Here is a 20,091-nt window from a genome sequence, read left to right on the forward strand (position 1 = left end):
AGAGAAAGGTTATTTTTTTTCAAATTCCAGAAATAGGTGTAGAAGTTGGGACATTTAAGGACATCAGCAGAGCAATACGGAGGGGAGAGAAATGGATCTGAAATCTGAAAAGAACAGTTCCCAGACTGCCAGGGAAAAGAACATGCTTAGCTAGACAAAGAGTAACCCTTCTCGTGTGCTACAGTAAAGAATAATTCTGGATCAAACGTACAGTGGATTCAAGGAACTTAACAAGGAGAGTAGTTAGAATGGGCTTAAACTAGTCTTATAATTTGTAATAACCATATTTACTTACAAAAACACATGCAAATGTGACTAATATGCACATATAGGTACATATAAATGCATCTAAAATTCACTGCTTGAAATATAATGGCAAAATACTACTTAGGACAGCTTTACTACTAATTCCTCATATAGTTTTGAATATTATAAGTTGAAACATGAATTTCTATTATTTTCAGTACAACTGATGCTAGGATTAGTTTGCTGCCCAAATGGGGGTGGGGTGGGGAGAAATAGGGGGTGCTGGGGAGAATGGAGAGGCAAAGTTCTCAAGGCCATAGCCCCAAGTGATGGCCCAGAGCCCACGTTCACCGCAGGGAGGGCCCTAACAAGTCTCTGGTGCAGCTCTGTTATATTAAAATGCATGGCCATGAAGAATCTTCCAGGAAAAATACTAACAGAATCAGCTGCTTCCTACAGGAATATATAACTTCAAATTGATATCAAGTGAGTATCAAGGATGGGAAGATCTGTGCCTGTGATGTGCCTATTTACAGAAGGTTTACGTTAGTTTCCAATTGTTAGTATAAGATTCTATGTGTGTTAGCATGTTAGTTCCACCTATGCAAATTAATCTTACCGGGGATAATAACATTATCCTCAAAGCCATCTTTTTTTTTTTTTTTTTAATTTACACTGTTTAGATGAAGAAAAATCTAGTGTTGTGCATTCTAACCTTGATTTTTAATGTTAACTCATAATTATGTCAAGATACACATGGAAAACAAGTCTATTTTCATATGTTTTCTTCTAGATTTTAAAATTACATAAAAATATCTGTGCAAATAAGCAGTTACAATTTTTTTCTCATTTAACATATTGGAAACATGCCTCACCACCTGTGTCCTCATAGCGTTTAGCATTTTATTCGCAGCATCTTAATTTGCCATAGTCTGATTTACACAAACATCTTCCTGTTGTTAAACATTTTAGATATTTCCAAATTTTTACTATTATCAAAGTTATGTGTCACCTCCCACGATGAAACTTACGTTACCTCATTTCGCTTTCAAGGTAATTTTTTAGCGTGGGGTTCTAGGAAAAGAGATAGAAACGTGTTTATGTCCCTGGAAATGTTTGCTAAAACGTTTCCAAAAAGATTCCACAAACGAAGTAGTTTAATTGCAATTTTAGAATGAATATAATTTTAAAAAGCAGGATGTTAAAACATATTTTATCCTTACGATGGATTCGGTTTTCCAGCTTGCTTTGTGTGTATAGACACTGTTTAAAAGTATGCTGATGATCCTATTTCACATCTTCCTTTTGAATGATTTGCTACAAAGCACACTCATAATAACTCTTTTGTCTGACTCCTGAGCGCCAGGCATTTCTCACAAGTGTTGTTACATCTATGTTACGGGAGAGGATGCTGAGGCTCAGTGGTTTCTCCCGCGACACATGGCTAGCAAAGGATGAAGCAGTAACTGCTAGCTTTTTGACAGCAGAAACTATGCAATTATTTACTATTTTTAATTAGAATTTTATGTTGGCATACTTTTAGATTAATAGAAAACTTTTCAAGATAGCATTGAGAGTTCCAGTATACACCTCATTTAGTTTTCCTTCATAATATCATGAGCATATTTGTCAAAACCATGAAATGAATATTGATGTATTACTCTAAGTGCATCAGATTTATTTATATGTCACTGATTTTTCTACTACGGTGCCTTTTCTGTGCTAGGGTTCAATCCAGGGCAGCACGTTGTATTCAGGACAGTTATCTTTTAAATTACTTAAAATCGTAAGTCTTATCATCGTCAGTTGTGAGGAGAGTGTATTCTCCATTGTCAAAGTTTTAACACTAGGGAACTTTCTTTTATCTGAAAAAAGAAGAGGTTGATTTGTTTATAGCTAAGAAACATTTTAATCCTAAAAGTGTATTACTCCTAGAAACTGTCCAGGGAAGGGAAATGGGGAGCTTCAGAATTAAATTTTAGATTACCGTAGTGCCTTGGTTCTCCTCTCCGCTCCCTCACCATACTTGGTTTTCTTTGTGCAGTGAAGCTACCCGAGCAGACACTGGACACCTGTGTGTCTGAAGGCCACTACAATTTATCCAGGGATTGTTAAGGACATTTAAAAGTGTTGCACATCTAAAGAATACACATCTTCACTATGACCAAAATATATTTTATATTTGTGAATAAATAAAAGGATGAGTTAGAAATACTTAGCCTTGGTCATGGTGAAGCCAGGATGAGGAAGAAATACTGTCATTTCTGGTCTGTGTCTGTGTCTCCAGAGGCTTGTTCTCACTATTTATCGTGTTTTTCTCTTCTGCTTCAAACTGCAAAAACCTTTTTTTATGTATATTGCCTTATCTGAGTGTCATGAGAACCCCGGCATCGTTATTTTACCCAGTTGCAGAGTAGAATTCGAGTCTTTGAGAAGTTTAAGTAATTTTTCCATCACAACATAACTAAGTAGAAGAGTCTGGATTTGAACCAATGTCTATATTAATCTGGAACTGATGTTTTTTTTTTTTTTCTTTCTTTCCTCTGTTTTGCTTTTATTTTTTTATTTTTGAAATTTAAAAAATTTGGTCAATTACAGTGGGTGTTTAATATTATTTTAGTTACAGGTGTTCAGCATAGTGGTTAGACATTTATATAACTTATGAAGTGATTCCCCTGATAAGTCTAGTGCCCACCTGGCACTGTACACAGTTACTGCAACATTATTGACTATATTTCCTATGCTGTACTTTACATCCCCATGACTATTGTGTGACTGCCAATTTGTGCTTCTTAATCCCTTTACCTTTTTCACCTGGTCCCCCCAACCCCCTTCACCTGGGAACCCTCAGGTTGTTCTCTGTATCTGAGTCTGTTTCTGTTTTCCTTGTTTGTTTTTTGAAGCTGATGTTTTTATTCATTCCATTTCATTGCCTCTCCTGCTTTGACCCTAAAATAGATAAGCTGATAACTGCTGGATCATATATTGATATTCTTTACTTTTAAATAAATGGTTGTTGACTGATCCAATGACCTAATAGGGTTTGCTTTATACTCTCTCTCTCTCTCTCTCTTTTTTAGGTGACAACTTGTAGCTGAATATGGTGTTCATAGTACAGGTTCTGTTTAAGAATGTCTAGTACCCTGGAAATATAATGGAAATGATTATTTTAAAGTAAGCATAAAGCTCTGGATAATTTTGGTCAACAGTTAGAGTGTCAGCCCATGGACCAAAGAGTTGTGGGTTTGATTCTGATCAAGGGCACGTACCTGAGTTGTGGTTCAGTCCCTGGCCCTGGTTGGGGTGGTGCTGGAGGCAACCAATCAATGTGTCTCTCTCACATCAATGTTTCTCTCTCTCTCTCACTCATTCTCTCCCCTCTCCCATTCTATCTGAAGATAAATGGAAAAATATCCTTGGATGAGGATGAAAAACAATAATAAAGTAAGCATAAAGATGCATATTAGCATACACAATTGTATATTTATTGTAAATTGTTCTTGTTAGTTCTAAGTGGCTTTCCCAAAATCAGATTATTTTTAATTCTTACAGTAAACTTCATTATTCTTTTATTCACCTACTTAACAGACTATATGTAAATGTACACACACATTTGACAGATACATACAGGTGAACTGTTGTCTAGATATGGAAAACAAAGTCAAAAGTTGGAGTAATTATCTGGATGACTCATGGAAGAACCTTCTGTGGGTAAGTTGGGTGGCTGGCTGCCTTGCTAAGTGAGAGAATAGTGACTACCATTTGTGAGTCATTTACCATAAGTGACTTTTACATTTTGCCAATTTGACCCTCATCATAATCCTGTAAGATGAGCAGGTAGGTTACACACGAACATCCTTAGTCTACAATCAAGTCGTGTAAGTGGCAAGTTGTACTTGATCAGATTGGGCCACATAGTATAAATAATTAGTAAATACTTAAAAAAATCTCAATACTCTAGCCATATTCACCATACTGCTTCTATTCCTTACCTATGTGGTTGTTGCCAATTTGTACCTATAGTAATGGAACCATTACTTCTGAATCTATATCACTTGCTCTCTGTCCTTCATCGGGGTCCCCATTCAAACATGAACAAAGGCATGAGAAGGCTTTGAGTTCTACAAGTGGATGGAGACAGCAGAATGGCCGGCCCTGCTCTTAAGTTCTTGCGAAAAACAAATAAAAAACACAGGGCTCCTTTCTCTGTTGATCCATTAGGAATACTTAAATGTTGGAGCCAGAGAGTCTGTGTATAAATTCCAGATCCAGCATCTGTTATTTGTTTGACCTTTTATCTTTAAGGATGGATTGCCTACTAGTAAAATAGGGATAATAAGACATAACATGGACTGTTCCCTAGGCACTATTTCTTAAACAGTTGCTTTTCTTTCTTTTTTAAAGAAAATATTTTTATTATTATTTATTTTTTAGAGAGAGTAGAAGGGAGGGAAGTAGAGAAACATTGATATTGAGAGAGACATATCAGTCGGTAGACTCCTGCACAGCCCTGGCTGGGGCTGGGGAAACCTGCAACCCAGGCAGGTGCCCTTGACCGGAATTGAACCTGTGACCCTTCAGTCCAAGGGTCAATGCTCTAATTGCTGAGCAAACTGGCCAGGACAGCCTCTTTCTTTCTTTCTTTCTTTCTTTCTTTCTTTCTTTCTTTCTTTCTTTCTTTCTTTCTTTCTTTTTTTACTTTATTTAAGTTACTCATCATGGCACTATTTTTAAGTAGGTATTATTTTTCATAAACATCTGTTCTTATTTTAAATGATGAATGAAGAAAGAACCCAATTTAACATATGCGTATTTGTTACATGTTAGTATAGAACTAGGCACCTTTCCATAGATCTTTCTTTTTTACAAGGATTTTTATTAACTCATCTTAAAGGCCAAATTCAGTTCAGAGTTAAAATATAATTGGGAAAATAGCTATGATTTTCAAGTGCCTCAAACTGGGAGTTATTTCGTCCTCTCTTTGTAGATAAGGTAAGTATGCTCCTGACCAGGGATGCCAGGCAAGGCATCCCTGCTCCCTTTCCATTCTAATGGCAGGTATGACCAATACATTACAGTTCTCCATCCTTAGAATTTGGACGTGGCTTCAGAATTCTCCTCAACAGTTCACTCCGGAAAACCACTACTAAATGACCGGAATTGGCAGTTGAGATGAAACTATGTCGCATCCCTACCATATGTGAATACTTCTCTTCTCCTATATTAAGGCTCTGGCCATTTTAAAGTTTTTAATAATTTATCTCCTCCTGAATTCTGCCTACCCTCCCACTACCACCTTTAACAAGTTTCTAATTTTGTGTTCTCAATTATGACAGAAGCACAGAATCAGCTTTTCATATGGATGCACCAACTTGTTGATGACTGTGATATGATGGTATCATGCATTGGCTCAGATGAACTTTCTTTGTCTCATAAATGTGGATTTTATATGCTCACAGTGGTGGCATTTAGTTTTTCCTTGGAAATCATGCAAAACCAAAGCTTTGTAACCGAGTTTGTCCTCCTGGGGCTTTCACAGAATCCAAATATTCAAAAAATGGTATTTGTTATATTTTTGTTCAGCTACATTGCAACCGTTGGGGGCAATCTGTTCATTGTGGTGACCATCAGCAGCAGCCCGGCCCTCCTGGGTTCCCCCATGTACTTCTTTTTGGCTTTCCTATCTTTCCTGGATGTCTGCTTCTCCACCGTCATCGCCCCAAAGATGATTGTGGACTCTCTCTATGAGAGGAAAACCATTTCCTTTGAAGGCTGCATGACCCAGCTCTTTGCTGAACACTTCTTTGCTGGAGTGGAGGTGATTGTCCTCATGGTCATGGCCTATGACCGCTATGTGGCCATCTGCAAGCCCTTGCATTACTCTTCTATCATGAACTGGAGGCTCTGTGGCATTCTGATGGGGGTGGCTTGGACAGGGGGCTTCCTGCATTCCATGATACAAATTCTCTTTACTTTCCAGCTGCCCTTCTGTGGCCCCAATGTCATTGATCATTTCATGTGTGACTTGTACCCATTACTACAGCTGGCCTGCACTGACGTTCATGTCTTCGGCCTTTTGGTGGTGGCAAACAGTGGGTTTATCTGCATCATCATCTTCTCTTTGCTGCTTGTATCCTATGGTGTCATCTTGTTCTCTCTGAGGACCCACAGTACTGAAGGGCAGTGGAAAGCTCTTTCCACCTGTGGATCTCACATTGTTGTTGTGGTTTTGTTCTTTGTCCCGTGCATATTTGTATATGCCCGACCCCCATCTGCTTTCTCCTTTGACAAAATGGTGGCAATATTTTACACCATCCTAACGCCTTTGCTCAATCCTTTGATTTACACCTTCAGGAACAGGGAAGTGAAAAATGCCATGAGGAAAGTGTGGAACAGAATAACGGTGGTTTGTAATGAAAGTTAAGAACGATCTGATGGAATGTATACACAGTGTGTCTTCTAAGACATGATGGAGCTGTTGAGAGTATGTCCACCAATGAAGGATTAGGATGGTCCAGGGCTCCTAAGTCTTCTCTGGCTTCAGCATGCTCAAAAACATTTCTGCTCTGAGGGACCAATAAACTGTACTCGGCATTGAGGTCAACTTGGCAGAAGTTTCTGTCTTGGGGGACCCCTCATTTGAACATCTGGAAAGAGTATAAGATAGGATTGCACTTTCTCCACACCAGGTTTTCAAGACCCTTGGGAACCCTTGCTCATGACCCAAAACTTGAACCCCTTTCTGGTTTTGAGGCTGGTGATAGTGCAGTGGGTCATGAAGAAAAAAGCTGAGTTCTATGGTGCAATCTTTGATCAAACTATCCTCCCAAACACATACATTTTTTGCTCTTCTCCGCTCTATATCTTTCTGCATCCCTGACTCTTCTTTCCTTGGATCTGCTCACTCTTACTCTCCTCTCTCCTGCTCTAACTTCAGTCATTCTCTACTGCCCTCTTCTTCACTATTACTCATTTAGGTATCTACTTTCGGCTTTGATGTTTGCCTCACCATGCCATTTACAGAACTTGATTTTGGAGACAGAACAGAAAATTAAGGCATCAGTCGGCATCCTTCCAGGAGGGCTCAGGATTTCTCTTTTCTAGAATGCCATCTACGTGACCGGGGTGTGAGGTTTTATGTGACATGAATGGTGAATGCTAGAGAGAGAGGTTATCTGTTAACTAAGTAAATTTGATAATGCTCCAATTTAGAATTTTATTAGAAATCTGTGCTATATTGTTGTAATTTTAGAAATAATGAAAAATGATCTAGTTTTTACTTAAAACCTTGAAAAACCTAGAAGAATATGTAAGGAATTAACAGTTACTTCTGGAGTGTGGGATCGAGAAATTATTAATTTTTGAAGAGTACCTTTTTCACCTTGTAATCTACTATAAAACTTGGTGGAGATTTTATTATAAATATATTCTATAATAAAAACTTACAATAAATATTGAAATGACTAAAATGGAAGGCTCTTTGACAACAGCTAATAATTATGAAAATATTTTTATTTTACATCAGTAATCCCCTGGAAATTTGTTTTGATGAAATTATTAAAAAGAAGCAAAAAGCTATAAATGAGAAGAAGATTATTCAAAAGTATGTTGTTAGGGTGAAAATTTGAAAGCAACTTAAAATAAGTGGTTGAATTTATAGGATGAAATTTTGATATGCTAATTTACAACAACAACCTTGTCGTTTAATCTATCCCAGCTGCTCACTCCCATGGTCATACCCTAGACCTAGTCATTACTCCCGACTCAAACTCTTCCAAGATCTCTCAGCTTCATATCTATGGGTTTCAACCACACCTCCATCATTTCCAGCTTATTTCTACTCCTGCTGCCCTCTAACACTTCTTTGACCCCAAGGTGACACGCAAACCATTATTCTTGCCAACTTTTTATGTGACATCAGGAGTGCCCCTGCCTCAGAAGCTGCACACAGGTTGTTTTCTGTGTCTTCATTATTTGTCCTCCAGATATATGCATGGATTACCTCCTCCCATCCTTTGGTTTATTATTAAAATGTGTCTTCTCAATAATGAGTTTTCTAATTCACAGAAATGTGACCCCCTAACATTCAGTATCTCCTTTTCTTCCATCCCTGCTTAATTTTTCTCCTTAGCACGTATCATTCTCTAAAATGTCATATAGTTTTACACACACACATACACACACACACCCACACCCACCCCCACCCACACATACAGTTTATATGAGGGTAGAGCTTTGTGTCTTTTAAAAAACAGATTTACCCTTAGATAGATACTCAGTGCCTAGAATAACATCTGACCCACAGTAGATGGTCAATAAATATTTGTTAAATAAATAAATAAATAAATAATAAAAATACACAAATGAACTTCTGCTCCTGGGTGAGCTTCAATAACTTGTGGCCAGAATTGCTCTTGCCATAAACAACTAGAAAGTCAAATACAGTAGAGAAATCACCTGTATGAGATAGTGAGACAACCTACATTGAGAGCGATAAGCTCCAGAAGGAGAGCTGTAATAGGTTGAATTCCATGGCTGCTTATTCCCCGGAGCATTAGTTGAATCTGGGCATACAGGAAGCTGAGAATCTGGACTTCCACAGGTGGGGGTTACTGGAGTGAGGACAGGGACTGCTGATCTTTTGGAGGAAATTTGGAGAGCCTCAATCATGCAGTATTTTTTTCCCCTAAGTATATTTTCTAATCCTCAGGTTTGCTATAGGTTGAATTGTATCCTCCCAAAAGATGTTGCAGTCTGAACCCCTAGTGGCTGTGAATGTGACCATCAAATAAGGTTACTTTGGTGTGCCCTAATCTAATATTAATGGTGTCTTTATGAAAAGGAGTAATTTGCATGCAGAGACACATGCATACAGGGGAAATGCATTTGAAGATGAAGGCAGAGATCGTGGTGATGCTTCTATGAGCTATGGGACTCCAAAGAGCGCCAGTGAACTGTCAGAAGCTGGGGCGAGGCTTGGAGCTGACTGCCCTCATAGCCTCAGAAGAAACCATATAATAAAACCAAGTGAAAAGATGAAATACTGCCATTTGCAATAACATGGATGAACCCAAGTATATCTTGCTAAGTGAAATAAGTCAGACAGAAACAGTTAAGAACCACATGATTTCACTCCTATGTGGGATATGGAACTAAAAGCAACAAATGAACAAACAATAAAAACAAACAAAAACTCATAGACACAGACAGTAGGTGGGGCAGGGAGTGGAGAGCAGTAAAGGGTAAAGGGGGTCAAATATATGGTGACAGAAGACGACTCGACTTTGGGTGGTGGGCACACAGTGCAATATACAGATGATGTAGTGTAGAATTGTACACTTGAAACCTATATAATCTTAGTAACCAATGTCACCCCAATATATTTAATTAAGAAAACAAAAAAAGAGATGACAGCTACCAGCATTGTACAGAATAAAAACATTGGCTATTAAAAAATAAATACAAAACCAAATAATGAAAAACAGAAAGCAAAAATGTATAAATATGAAGAGAACACAGAAAAGCTAAAATCTGTTTCTTTGAACAGAAGAATAAAATTGATAAACTCCTCCCACGTGGTGACAGTCACATGTGTGTATTCATTTGTCAAAAGTAATTTTCTATACATTTAAAAATGGTGTATCTTGCCTGGCTGGTGTGGCTCAGTGGATTGAGCGTCATCCCATGGACTGAGAGGTTCCGGTTTGATTCCTTGTGAGGGTACATGCCTGGGTTGTGGGCTGGGTCCCCAGTAGGGGGTGTGTAGGGAACAGCCGAATGATGTTTCTCTCTCACACAATGTTTCTATTTCTCTCCCTCTAAAAAATATATATATAAATTATACTTAAGAAATTGATTTAAAAATAAAATATGTAAAAACGTTTTTCTTCTTATTTTCTCTTTCTTCTCCTTTTCTTTACCCACTGATTTACTGACTTCACATTATTTTAGAAGTTATAAAAAATTTAGTAGTTTTCATTGTAATTATTCACATTGTATTTTATCAATATCATTATTATTTGTCATAATTATTATATATAATAATAACATTTTCTAGAATAGGAAACAAGGAGGAGAAACTTCACTACAGTCACATAAACAAATGATGGAGCTAGAATTCAATTACGTCCCATCTGTTTGAACCTCCAGCTGGGCTCAGAGCTTTGTCTGTCATCAGAAAAGAGTTGACTTGAACAGAGCCTTTGGTAACTTTTAGTAGTCTGTGCCTCAGTGTGACTTAGAAGGTGTGGCTTTTCCCTAGAGCAGGATGCAAGGTGGAACACTTGGTAACTGAAATGGGAAGAGTCCCTGTGGCAGACTAGGAGGGGAGGCGGGTTCTGAGGACAGAATCTGCCTATTGACAGCCTGGTTTGGGATGACTTGGCTCTGTGATTTGCTCAGGTCCTGAATGAAAGGAGCTCAGTAGCTCCCTAAGCAAATGGGTCAGGTGTGGGTGGGAAGGGTGGAGTCCTCGTCTCTCCCAAAGCTGGGCATTTGTGAGCTTTTATGAAATCCCTATAAATAACTGTGGGAGGAAAAAGAATTTTTAATTAATGTGCTTCTGCAGAAAAATATTTTAGACTAATAGAGCTAGCTTTAGATATGTTTCTACCACAGAACAGTGGGCAAAGTTCATTTCTTTGCTAGGAAATTGTAAGAGTACAAGTAAGACACTTTTTTTCTGGTATTCCAGACCTTTTGGAGAGTCTAGATCACACCTTTCAGGAAGGATTGGCCATCCATGGAGCATCTCCCTTCCCCATAGGTCCTGCAACAGAAGGCCAAGCGGATCCATTTGAAGTATATTTTACATGTTGCAAACACATGTAAAAGTAAACCAGAATGGAAAGAGTGAAAACTATGAGCTCTCCATTGGATATCATCTCTTTCTAAAAAAGACAAAGGTAAGTGTTAAAGCTGCACTAAACTATTTCCTTTTTTTGCCTCCCACTCAGCAGTTTTAGAGCAGTTGCTAGCATCAAGCCCTGTCTCCTGAAAAACCTGAGGTTCCAAGAATATATTCCCCACAGGGATGGGAAGATTCAGATGCACCAGGTTCCCCAGCTTTCACTACCTCTGCTGGTGCAGCACTGTCTTAGGCCCAATTCTAACTGGAAAAGGGGGTGCACTAATGGGGGCAGAGGTAGAGTATCTTATAGTTGCAGATCTCTGACTCGCAAAGATTAGGGTCAGGAAAAGAATAGAGGTGCATACTGATAACATGCAATCAATATGCATTGATACTGATGATCAACACTCTGATTCTATGATACTCTGATACCGATTGTCCTAATATTAGTGATACTAATGTGGGCTGCAAAGGACCCACTGTCACCCCTGCTTACAGCCAAAGATCACATCCTCTTCCTGGGGTTGGGGTCAGGAATAATAGAAGGAGTGGAAGAGAGAGAAGCAAGCTTGTGTAGTGAAATCCTAGGCAAGTTACTCTTTATCCCGGACATGGGTTTGTGCTTGCCTGGCACCCTGGGTCTTCTCTTCCCTGCCTCAGCCCTTGACTCTCCTCACCCTCCACCCCACGCACCTTTCCCCCTGGGCTCTGATTCTTGCCATCACCCTCTAACCTCTCTACCCCTGCTCCTCACTGTTACTTTTCACATATACATATTAAATGCTGATTTCTTTGGCGGAGTGTCAGCAAATTGCACAGAACAGGACAACATGAACTTGCCTTATGAAAGATAAAATCAAATGAACAAAAGATATTGCAGCAAAAATGAGAGAAGGGCTCCCGTTAGGATTGCATGATTCAACACACACACACACACACACACACACACACACACACACACACACGTTTCCAAAACATGTTTCCAAGCTTTCCTCCCACCATGCTAGAATCTGCTACACGAGGTTTCACATTGATCTTTACTTGCTGATACATTTGCCTTCTCGTCATTAAAACTTGGACTTCATACCTTCCATTCCAAACCCTCTTCTGATTTTCATCTCTCTAGACCCCAAAGTTCTTCACAATCAAGAGACTATTTTATTTCTTCTTTAATCAGGGTCCCATATATTGAAGATGTTATGCACTTTTTATTTACTTTTAAATATTTATTAAAGGCATTTGGAATGGTCATTCCTTGCTTTCCTGATCACTGCGAGAGGCGAGCAGCGTCCAGTCTAGTCATTCACCTGAGGAGCTTCCTGTCCAGACTGGCAGTGCAGCCGCATTGTGGGTACATGAACGACCTGGATGAATAGCTTTGAAACACGGGAAGCACCTCTTGGAGAGCCAGTACTAATGATCACAATGAAAGTTAGCACTCCAACGCCAGGGGCTGCATAGCTGCATCTCTACATGCTTTGCATGTATTGAATTGTCTAATCTTCATAGCAACCCTAAAGGTAGGTGATTCTATTATGTATGCTCACAGGTGAAGAAAAGGAGGGTCAGGGATACCAAGGGACATGTTAACTCTCACCCCATAATGGGCGGTTGGATGGGGTATGAGCCAGGCCCTGCGGCTACAGACTCTAGGTACTGATCACTGTGCTAACCCACCTCGCAGCTCTGCTTTTGAGTATTTGCATCTCGGAGAAACTGATTTAGATCTCTTCAATACTGTTACAGTCCATCTCCTGACATAAGTCTAAATTTTTCACTGGCCAATCTGTCCTTTAGGAATTTATACTCTTCTTTCTGTAGATGGTTTCTGCTCTTCTAATACCAATCTCATAGTTCCTTACATCATTAGTGACTTTACCTACAATTATGCTAAAACTCATATTAAATTGTTGAGAACAGGAGGCTATTTTCCCCTCTCCTCATAGCTCCTCCAGATAATTTTAAGTCAATATTTGAAGTGAAACATAGCTATGGATTTTAAGAGAATAAATATTATAATTTAAAAAATATTTGGAAACAATAAACTAACATAAAATGGGGAAATTGACAGCTTGGACTATATAAAAAAGAAAAGAAATTATACAAAAAGAGAAATAAAAAAGCAGAGAAAAATCAAAATCATAATAGTAGAAGTAGCAGAGGCTGAGACTTGCACAGTGTTTATTCTGAGCCAGCTCCCCCCGCCTCTATCTACATAGTAATCATGATTATTTTTACTATGGTTTTCCCAAGATCATGCAGCCAGTAAACATTGGAGCTAGAATTTGAACTCAGGCCGTCTGGTTTCAACAACTGTACTCCTAACCAAGAAATATGTGATTTTGCTAGATTAATAGCTATACTAGGTAAAATATCAAGTCACAAAAAGTGAGCTGACAAAAGATAAAACATTTTTCAAAGAAAAAAGTATTAAAATATTAAATATGTCTGGTAATAAAAATTATTTATATATAAAATGCAATTTTATTTCTATTGACCAAGTCAGATAATAAAATAATGCCACAAGATATGAGATAACTTGTTTTTTTAATTTTTTTTGGTTGTGCACCAGCTTTTCTGCAGAATGATCAATATCAAATATTGGCTATACTTGCATATAAAAAAAGGACATAGATATAAACACATATGCAGATATACTTATAGAAATTTTCTGGAAAGACATACAAAAAATCCAAAAGGAGTTGTTTCTGGAGAGCAGAAGTACAGATGCAAATAATTTGGAGAGAGATTTTAATATTTTCTTCTTACATTTTTTTGCTTTGAATATGTTATCATCATCATGGATTATTCTACAGTAAAATATAGTTAACAAAAGGTTACAAATACTGAAAAAAATTTAGTTCTTGCCTGACTGGTGTGGCTCATTGGAATGAGTGTCCTCTCATGGACTGAGAGAGGTCCCAGTTCGATTCCCAGTCAGGGCACATACCCAGGATGCAGGCTCCATCCCCAGAAGGAGGCAGCCAATTGCTGTTTCTCACATTGATGTTTCTATCTCTCTCTCCCTTCCTCTCTCTCTAAAAAATCAATTAAAAAATTTAATCCTTATCAATATCAATGATATTCTCTAGCATTTGAGGCAGCAATATCATACTTGGAAAATTTTTCTAAAGTTTGTAAAATTGTTTATGAGTGACAACTGGAAGCAACTTAAGATTTTTCTCAGTGGAAAAATTTATACATTTCCACACCATTAAATTAATAGTTAAACTATGAAAAGTATAATAGCATGGTAATAAATGTTAAAACAATTCTAAGTCAACATCAAAAACCAAAATGATATTATACGATGATTTCAATCACATAAAATGTGAATAAGGACTTGGAACAGAAAAATTGTAAAATTGCATATTGGGATTATAGAATCTTTTTCAAATAATGTTTTTAGCAGAAGTATCCTGGGGAAATCAGGGTAAAGAGGGATACATATGAGTAAAAACACTACTTATACTATAGACATATTAGACATTTTATGGCAGCTGAAATTCATAGGTAGAGAGGTTCAATATTCTAATGGGATAAATTCAAGAGTAGAGTAAATAGAGTAAAGCATAGTTTCCCAAATTATGCCAACCTCAAAGTATTGTCCAGACATTTGTTAGATTAAGATCGTCAGTGAAGCTGGCATCTTCTATACTAGAGACATCATAAAAAATAGTCAAAATAAAGCACATTTCATCCAATATCTTGAAGGGGTTTGTGATAATGGACACAAAAATGAGTGAACTGAACTGGGAATATTTTCCTCAGAAGGAATTCTCCAACAATACCAGTGCTTAATTATATTGGATTAGTGTTAAGATTTCGAAGCTCGCGGATAAGATGCACAATTCATGAAATATACATGTGTATATGTGTGGGTATATATTATTTTTTTAATGCTTAAGAAAACTCAGAATAAGGTAGGGCAAGTATTTGACTTCCATTTTTCACAGGAAGGCTAAATTTCCAGGAGGTTAGCTCACTTGCCCAACGGAAGTACAAGTTGTGCAGTTCTCAGTCTCAGTAGGAATCACACTTTGTAAAGGACATTTATTTATTTATTTTTCATTCTCCAAATGCAAAAAACTTTGGTCCAAGGCAGTGAGTTTATGAACAACAGATAGATCTAGGAGAGGCTTGGACATCTGCAGATTTACAAAGACTCATGGGGGATTAAAGGCAGTTGGAGGTAACAGACGGAGGCAGTTGGATGGAGCAGAAACAAGGAATTCAGAGTTCAGCTCACTAATCCTCTCAAGATAACACTTGTTTTCTTCTCTCTGTAGATTAAACCTTCGCCAACTTCATGTTACCTGCAGCCGCCAGTATGGCAATGAATAACAGCGTGATTGAGTTCATTTTGTTTGGGTTGACACAGGATGCAGGAAAGCAGAAAGCCATATTCGGAGTCTTCTTGATTCTTTACCTTGCGACACTGTTGGGGAACTTTCTCATCGTAGTGACTATTAAAACAAGCAGAACCCTGGGGAGTCCCATGTACTTCTTCCTGTTCTATCTGTCCCTCGCTGATGCCTGCTTCTCTACAACCACGGCCCCCAGATTGATTGTGAACTCCCTTTCTCAGAGCAAGACCATTTCCTACAATGAGTGCATGACTCAGGTCTTTGCAGCCCATTTCTTTGGGTGCATGGAAATCTTTGTGCTCATCCTCATGGCCTTTGATCGCTATGTTGCCATTTGTAAGCCCCTGCAATACACAACCATCATGAGCCAGCGAGTCTGTGGTGTGTTGGTGATTCTGGCCTGGGTGGGATCTTGTATTCACTCTTCAGCACAGATTTTCCTGGCTTTGCAGTTGCCCTTCTGTGGCCCCAACGTGATCGACCACTATTTTTGTGACTTGCAGCCCTTGTTGAAACTAGCCTGCAAGGACACTTACGTGATAAATTTGCTAGTGGTTTCTAATAGTGGGGCCATTTGCATGGTGAGTCTTATAATCCTGTTTAGCTCCTATGTTGTCATTTTGTACTCTCTGAGAAACCACAGTGCAGAAGGAAGGCAAAAAGCGCTTTCCACATGCACCTCCCACTTTATTGTGGTTGTCATATTTTTTGGTCCATGTATATTCATATACACACGCCCACCAACCACATTTCCAATAGACAAGATGGTGGCTGTGTTTTATACAATTGGGACACCCTTGCTCAACCCTCTGATCTATACACTGAGGAATGCAGAGGTGAAAACCGCCATGAAAAAGTTATGGTGTAGTAAAGTATGACTCCAGTTGAAAAATGGTGTATGGGGATTCCAATGCATTCTTCCTTAACAGCTTAGTTTTGTTTACGAGGAAGGTAAATATTCTTGTTGGGAAACAGACTTGAGAAATCTAAGAGGATTGCATTAGAATATGGTTACTACTAAAAGTCCATACCATTTTGAACCACCTGTGATGACCCTTACTTGAATTCTATCAACATTTGGCCATACTCCCTAGGTAGTTTAGCTTCCTATTCAAGGTTTTCTTCAGAAAGAAAAGTACTGATTAATGACAGAATGTGTGTGTGTGTGTGTGTGTGTATGTGTGTGTGTGAACAAATTTTTCCAGGTTTCATTCTTGTCCTTATGAATGCATTCATAAGAGCTAATCCACAGGGTCTGGACACTAGCAGAGTCAAGGTTGCCGTCTTGACAACCTAAAGACTGGAGAAGATGTTCTGAGAAAAGAGGGCATCACTTTTAGTCATATGGGCTAATGGAAAGCAATACAATGAAGACAAAATGTTATGTTTCACCAAAGATTCCCAATAGTTTCTGGTTTAGACAAGTGGTGGCAGCATAAACATTTGAGTCCCAAGTGGGACATTTGTCAGAACTCTCGGTATCATATTCACAAGTGACAATTTATGTTTCATACTTCTTCCAAATGAACACTTTTTATAATTTTATGTCTTACTGTTCTGTTTCGAGAGCATCTGAATCTGGTCCTTTGAAGATTACATTTAAATGCAATTAGTTCTTAAGTAAGCAAGACCTACTCCAAATAAAACTTTAATTCTTTTTTTTTTAACTCACACATTTACTTAACATAATAGTAGAAGTTCTACTTCTAATATTCATGGAAAAGAAATAAAAGACATGCAGTTTGAAAAGAAAAAAATAATCTGTTCCTCTTTTTTTTGTTTTTTATTTCTTCACATTTATTATGGTGTGAGAAAATGTTTATCTGTGCCTAAATGAAGACTCAGAAAGCTTCAGGAATTTCCTTCTCATTGTTAGATAACACAGAGCCCAGATCCTCTTGGCTTTTAGGCAAGAGCTCAATTAAAGGAGGTGGGAGAAACAGACAGGGGACAGAAAGGTCTCACTTGACCTGCTATCTTAACAAGTGGCTTACTGTCTCTGGGCCTGGCAGATGTCGAAAGCATTGTATTCTCTTTCCTTTGGGGACTTTTTGTAGGCCTTTTGATTCTATCACCCTTGACATAGAAAATGTCTGTTTTCTTCTTGCTGTTGACTCCTTGCTTAGTCCTTAGAAAGCCAGTGGTTACCTTCAAAATTCTGTACTTGGAAGTCCAAGTGGCCTTATTGGGCTGGTCCCTAGAAAACCTCCTTATGGCTCCTCTACGGCAGTCCACAGAGAAAGGTCCATGCATCTCTGCCCTGAGCGATGCTGCTGATGCAGAAACATTGCTAATGGAGGCTGATGTCAACCAGCCACATTCACCTGACTCCACCTGCGAGTCAGCCAGTCTCCTTCCTGCCCCCATTTCAGTCCCGCTGGCCCAGCAATAGAGAGGGTTGCATGCTAGTTTCTCAGAATAGCACCCTGAAATACCCCTCCATCACACACATACACACACACACACACACACGCACAGTTTGGGGTGATTTCCCCAAGGCCGTTCTCACAAACCACTCTCCCACTTCACATTCCTGCCCAGGTTTACAATCCTTGTAGGATACTTATGTCTGTCATTTCATTTGGTTTGGAGATAGGCATAGGATAATTTGAACACAATTTGTAACCTCACAACTATTGTGTCTAGTCAAAATTTTAGTTTTAACATCTTGCTAGCTAAGAAACATTAATTTACAAATAATTTGTGTTGACAATAGACTTCAAGAGAGTTTATTTTTATTTAGAAAGAGATTGTACATTATTCCAATGTGAGAAACATTTGTTTGTACTCACATAAAAGACACATTTTATGAATGACAGTTTGTACAGTTTAACCTTATGTGGGATCAGAGAGAACTGGGCAGAGACTGACTTTGGGAAAGGTAATGGGGGGAGGGGAAGGGTCACTCCAAGTCTAGGAGTGAGGGGAAGGGACAAAAGTCTGAAAATCAATCTTGGACTGGGTCAGTGAAAAACAAAAAACAATAACAAAAAGAAATAACAAAGGGACTTCATCTAAGATCTAAGACAGCTCTTATAAAATTCTTTCGTGACTTTCGTGGTGAGGGGAGCCATGTTTAGTTCTCCTGAATCTCTGCCTTCAGGTGTGAGCCTTCTCGTACAAAAGAACCTCAGGATCCTGGAGAGAATCATCACTAGGGGCCAACAGACAATGGAGATAGTTATTGTTGAAGCAATTTGGGCACCAGTCACTTCAAATAGCTGGACAACGAAGGGGTCATGCAGGACCCCAGCCGATGATGACGAGCTATGGAACACTGCACACATTTCTCCCCTTCTCCTTTCTCCATCCCATGAGTCAGGGGAGAGGATCAAAGGAGGAGCTAGAATGACGGTGTTTGAGTAACCAGAACTGGGTTACAATATAACACCAGTGTCTTGTGTCTTAAATGTACTCCGGGTCTCTAGGCTGGCTTGCAATATAAAAATATGTACTTAACAACTCCATTAGGAATGACGGATTTTTTCTAACCCAGCAATCTCAGCAAAAGTATTGAAATTACATTTTGTATGGGTCAAGTATACCTCCCTGAAGCAATCACTGTTCAAAAAAAAGGGAATTCTCTGATTTTCCAAGCCCAGATCACAGGCTTACCCTTGGAGCCTGGGTGGAGACACCAATAAAGCTCTGTGGTCTGAGTGGGAGAAGAGTCGGTCTCCTACTTAAAGAGGAAATCATTGCAGAAAGCAAACCATTATGTATACCCCCGACTTTGATCACACTGCTTTGCCCATAATCACAACAGATTTCTGAGGTACCCATGGCTGCCTTCTGTCCTTATGATGACTAGTAACAAATTAGGAAAGTTGGTAAAAGACACTTTACTTCCATATAGCACAAAATCATCATAATGCACTTAATTTTTATAAAGACATTTACTCATTTTCCATCTGTCCTAACACTGCTGTCAATTTAGGATGCCTTGGTGCACACGAAGCCCTGGGAGGTGTGAACCCCATGCGGTCAAAGTCTTCAACACGTGTGTGCAGCTGGATGTACCCTTCAGGGGGAAATCAGCTCTTACTGCAACAGTTCTCCCCCGTCATGGAAGACTCTCACTCCATCAGGGGGATGTTTTGCTACCATTAACCTTCAGTGGGATGTAATCTTTCAGAGCTATTGTCAGCGTGCTCTGCGGCAGAGGCGAAGGGCGTTCCTGCTGGAGGGCTCCAGGGTCTGATCATCTTTATATTAGCTGTACCTCCAAATGAGAGGCATCAGCATCATTCAGACAGATACCATCTGCTTGCTTCATGCAGCATCACAATCCTCTCTAAGGCGGGATCATTAGTTATTATTACTCAGAATCATCTTCCAGTGCCATTTCATCTGTGGATCTCTCTCTCTCTCTTTCTTTCCTTCCTTCCCTCCCTTTCTTTCAGCAAATTGCTTATTAATTACCTATAGGTTCTGTGATTACTGGATGCAAAGTTGAATAAGACAGCCATGACCCCGATTCTCATGGAACTTAAGTCTAAAAATATTCCTTAAAACTATTCAAATATATAGATGTTATTTCCTCATGTCTAGTGCTAATGAAAGAATTTTGCAATTTCCAATCTTGTATAATTTCAAGATAGAATGGGAGGGCATGGAATTTAAAAACCT

At 38.8% G+C, this 20,091-nt stretch overlaps 2 protein-coding genes across 2 annotated transcripts; both read left to right on the plus strand.

Annotated features, from left to right (window-relative positions):
- Window positions 1–5,674: 5,674 nt before the first annotated feature.
- Window positions 5,675–6,670, plus strand: LOC118627667 (olfactory receptor 4C15). The gene has a single exon (XM_036258076.1). It carries the CDS (start codon window positions 5,696–5,698, stop codon window positions 6,668–6,670), a length of 975 nt encoding a protein of 324 aa, XP_036113969.1. The 5' UTR covers window positions 5,675–5,695.
- Window positions 6,671–15,425: 8,755 nt separating this feature from the next.
- Window positions 15,426–16,340, plus strand: LOC118627666 (olfactory receptor 4C11-like). Its single transcript, XM_036258074.1, has one exon. The coding sequence runs from the start codon at window positions 15,426–15,428 to the stop codon at window positions 16,338–16,340; it is 915 nt and encodes a 304-aa protein (XP_036113967.1).
- Window positions 16,341–20,091: the final 3,751 nt, after the last annotated feature.

The sequence above is a fragment of the Molossus molossus genome, unplaced genomic scaffold, assembly GCF_014108415.1.
Source record: "Molossus molossus isolate mMolMol1 unplaced genomic scaffold, mMolMol1.p scaffold_m16_p_13, whole genome shotgun sequence".
Lineage (NCBI taxonomy): Eukaryota > Metazoa > Chordata > Mammalia > Chiroptera > Molossidae > Molossus > Molossus molossus.

Excerpts from the sequence above, each read along its gene's own strand:
- LOC118627666 (XM_036258074.1), top strand. The coding sequence starts at position 15,426 with ATGGCAATGAATAACAGCGTGATTGAGTTCATTTTGTTTGGGTTGACA.
- LOC118627667 (XM_036258076.1), top strand. The coding sequence starts at position 5,696 with ATGCTCACAGTGGTGGCATTTAGTTTTTCCTTGGAAATCATGCAAAAC.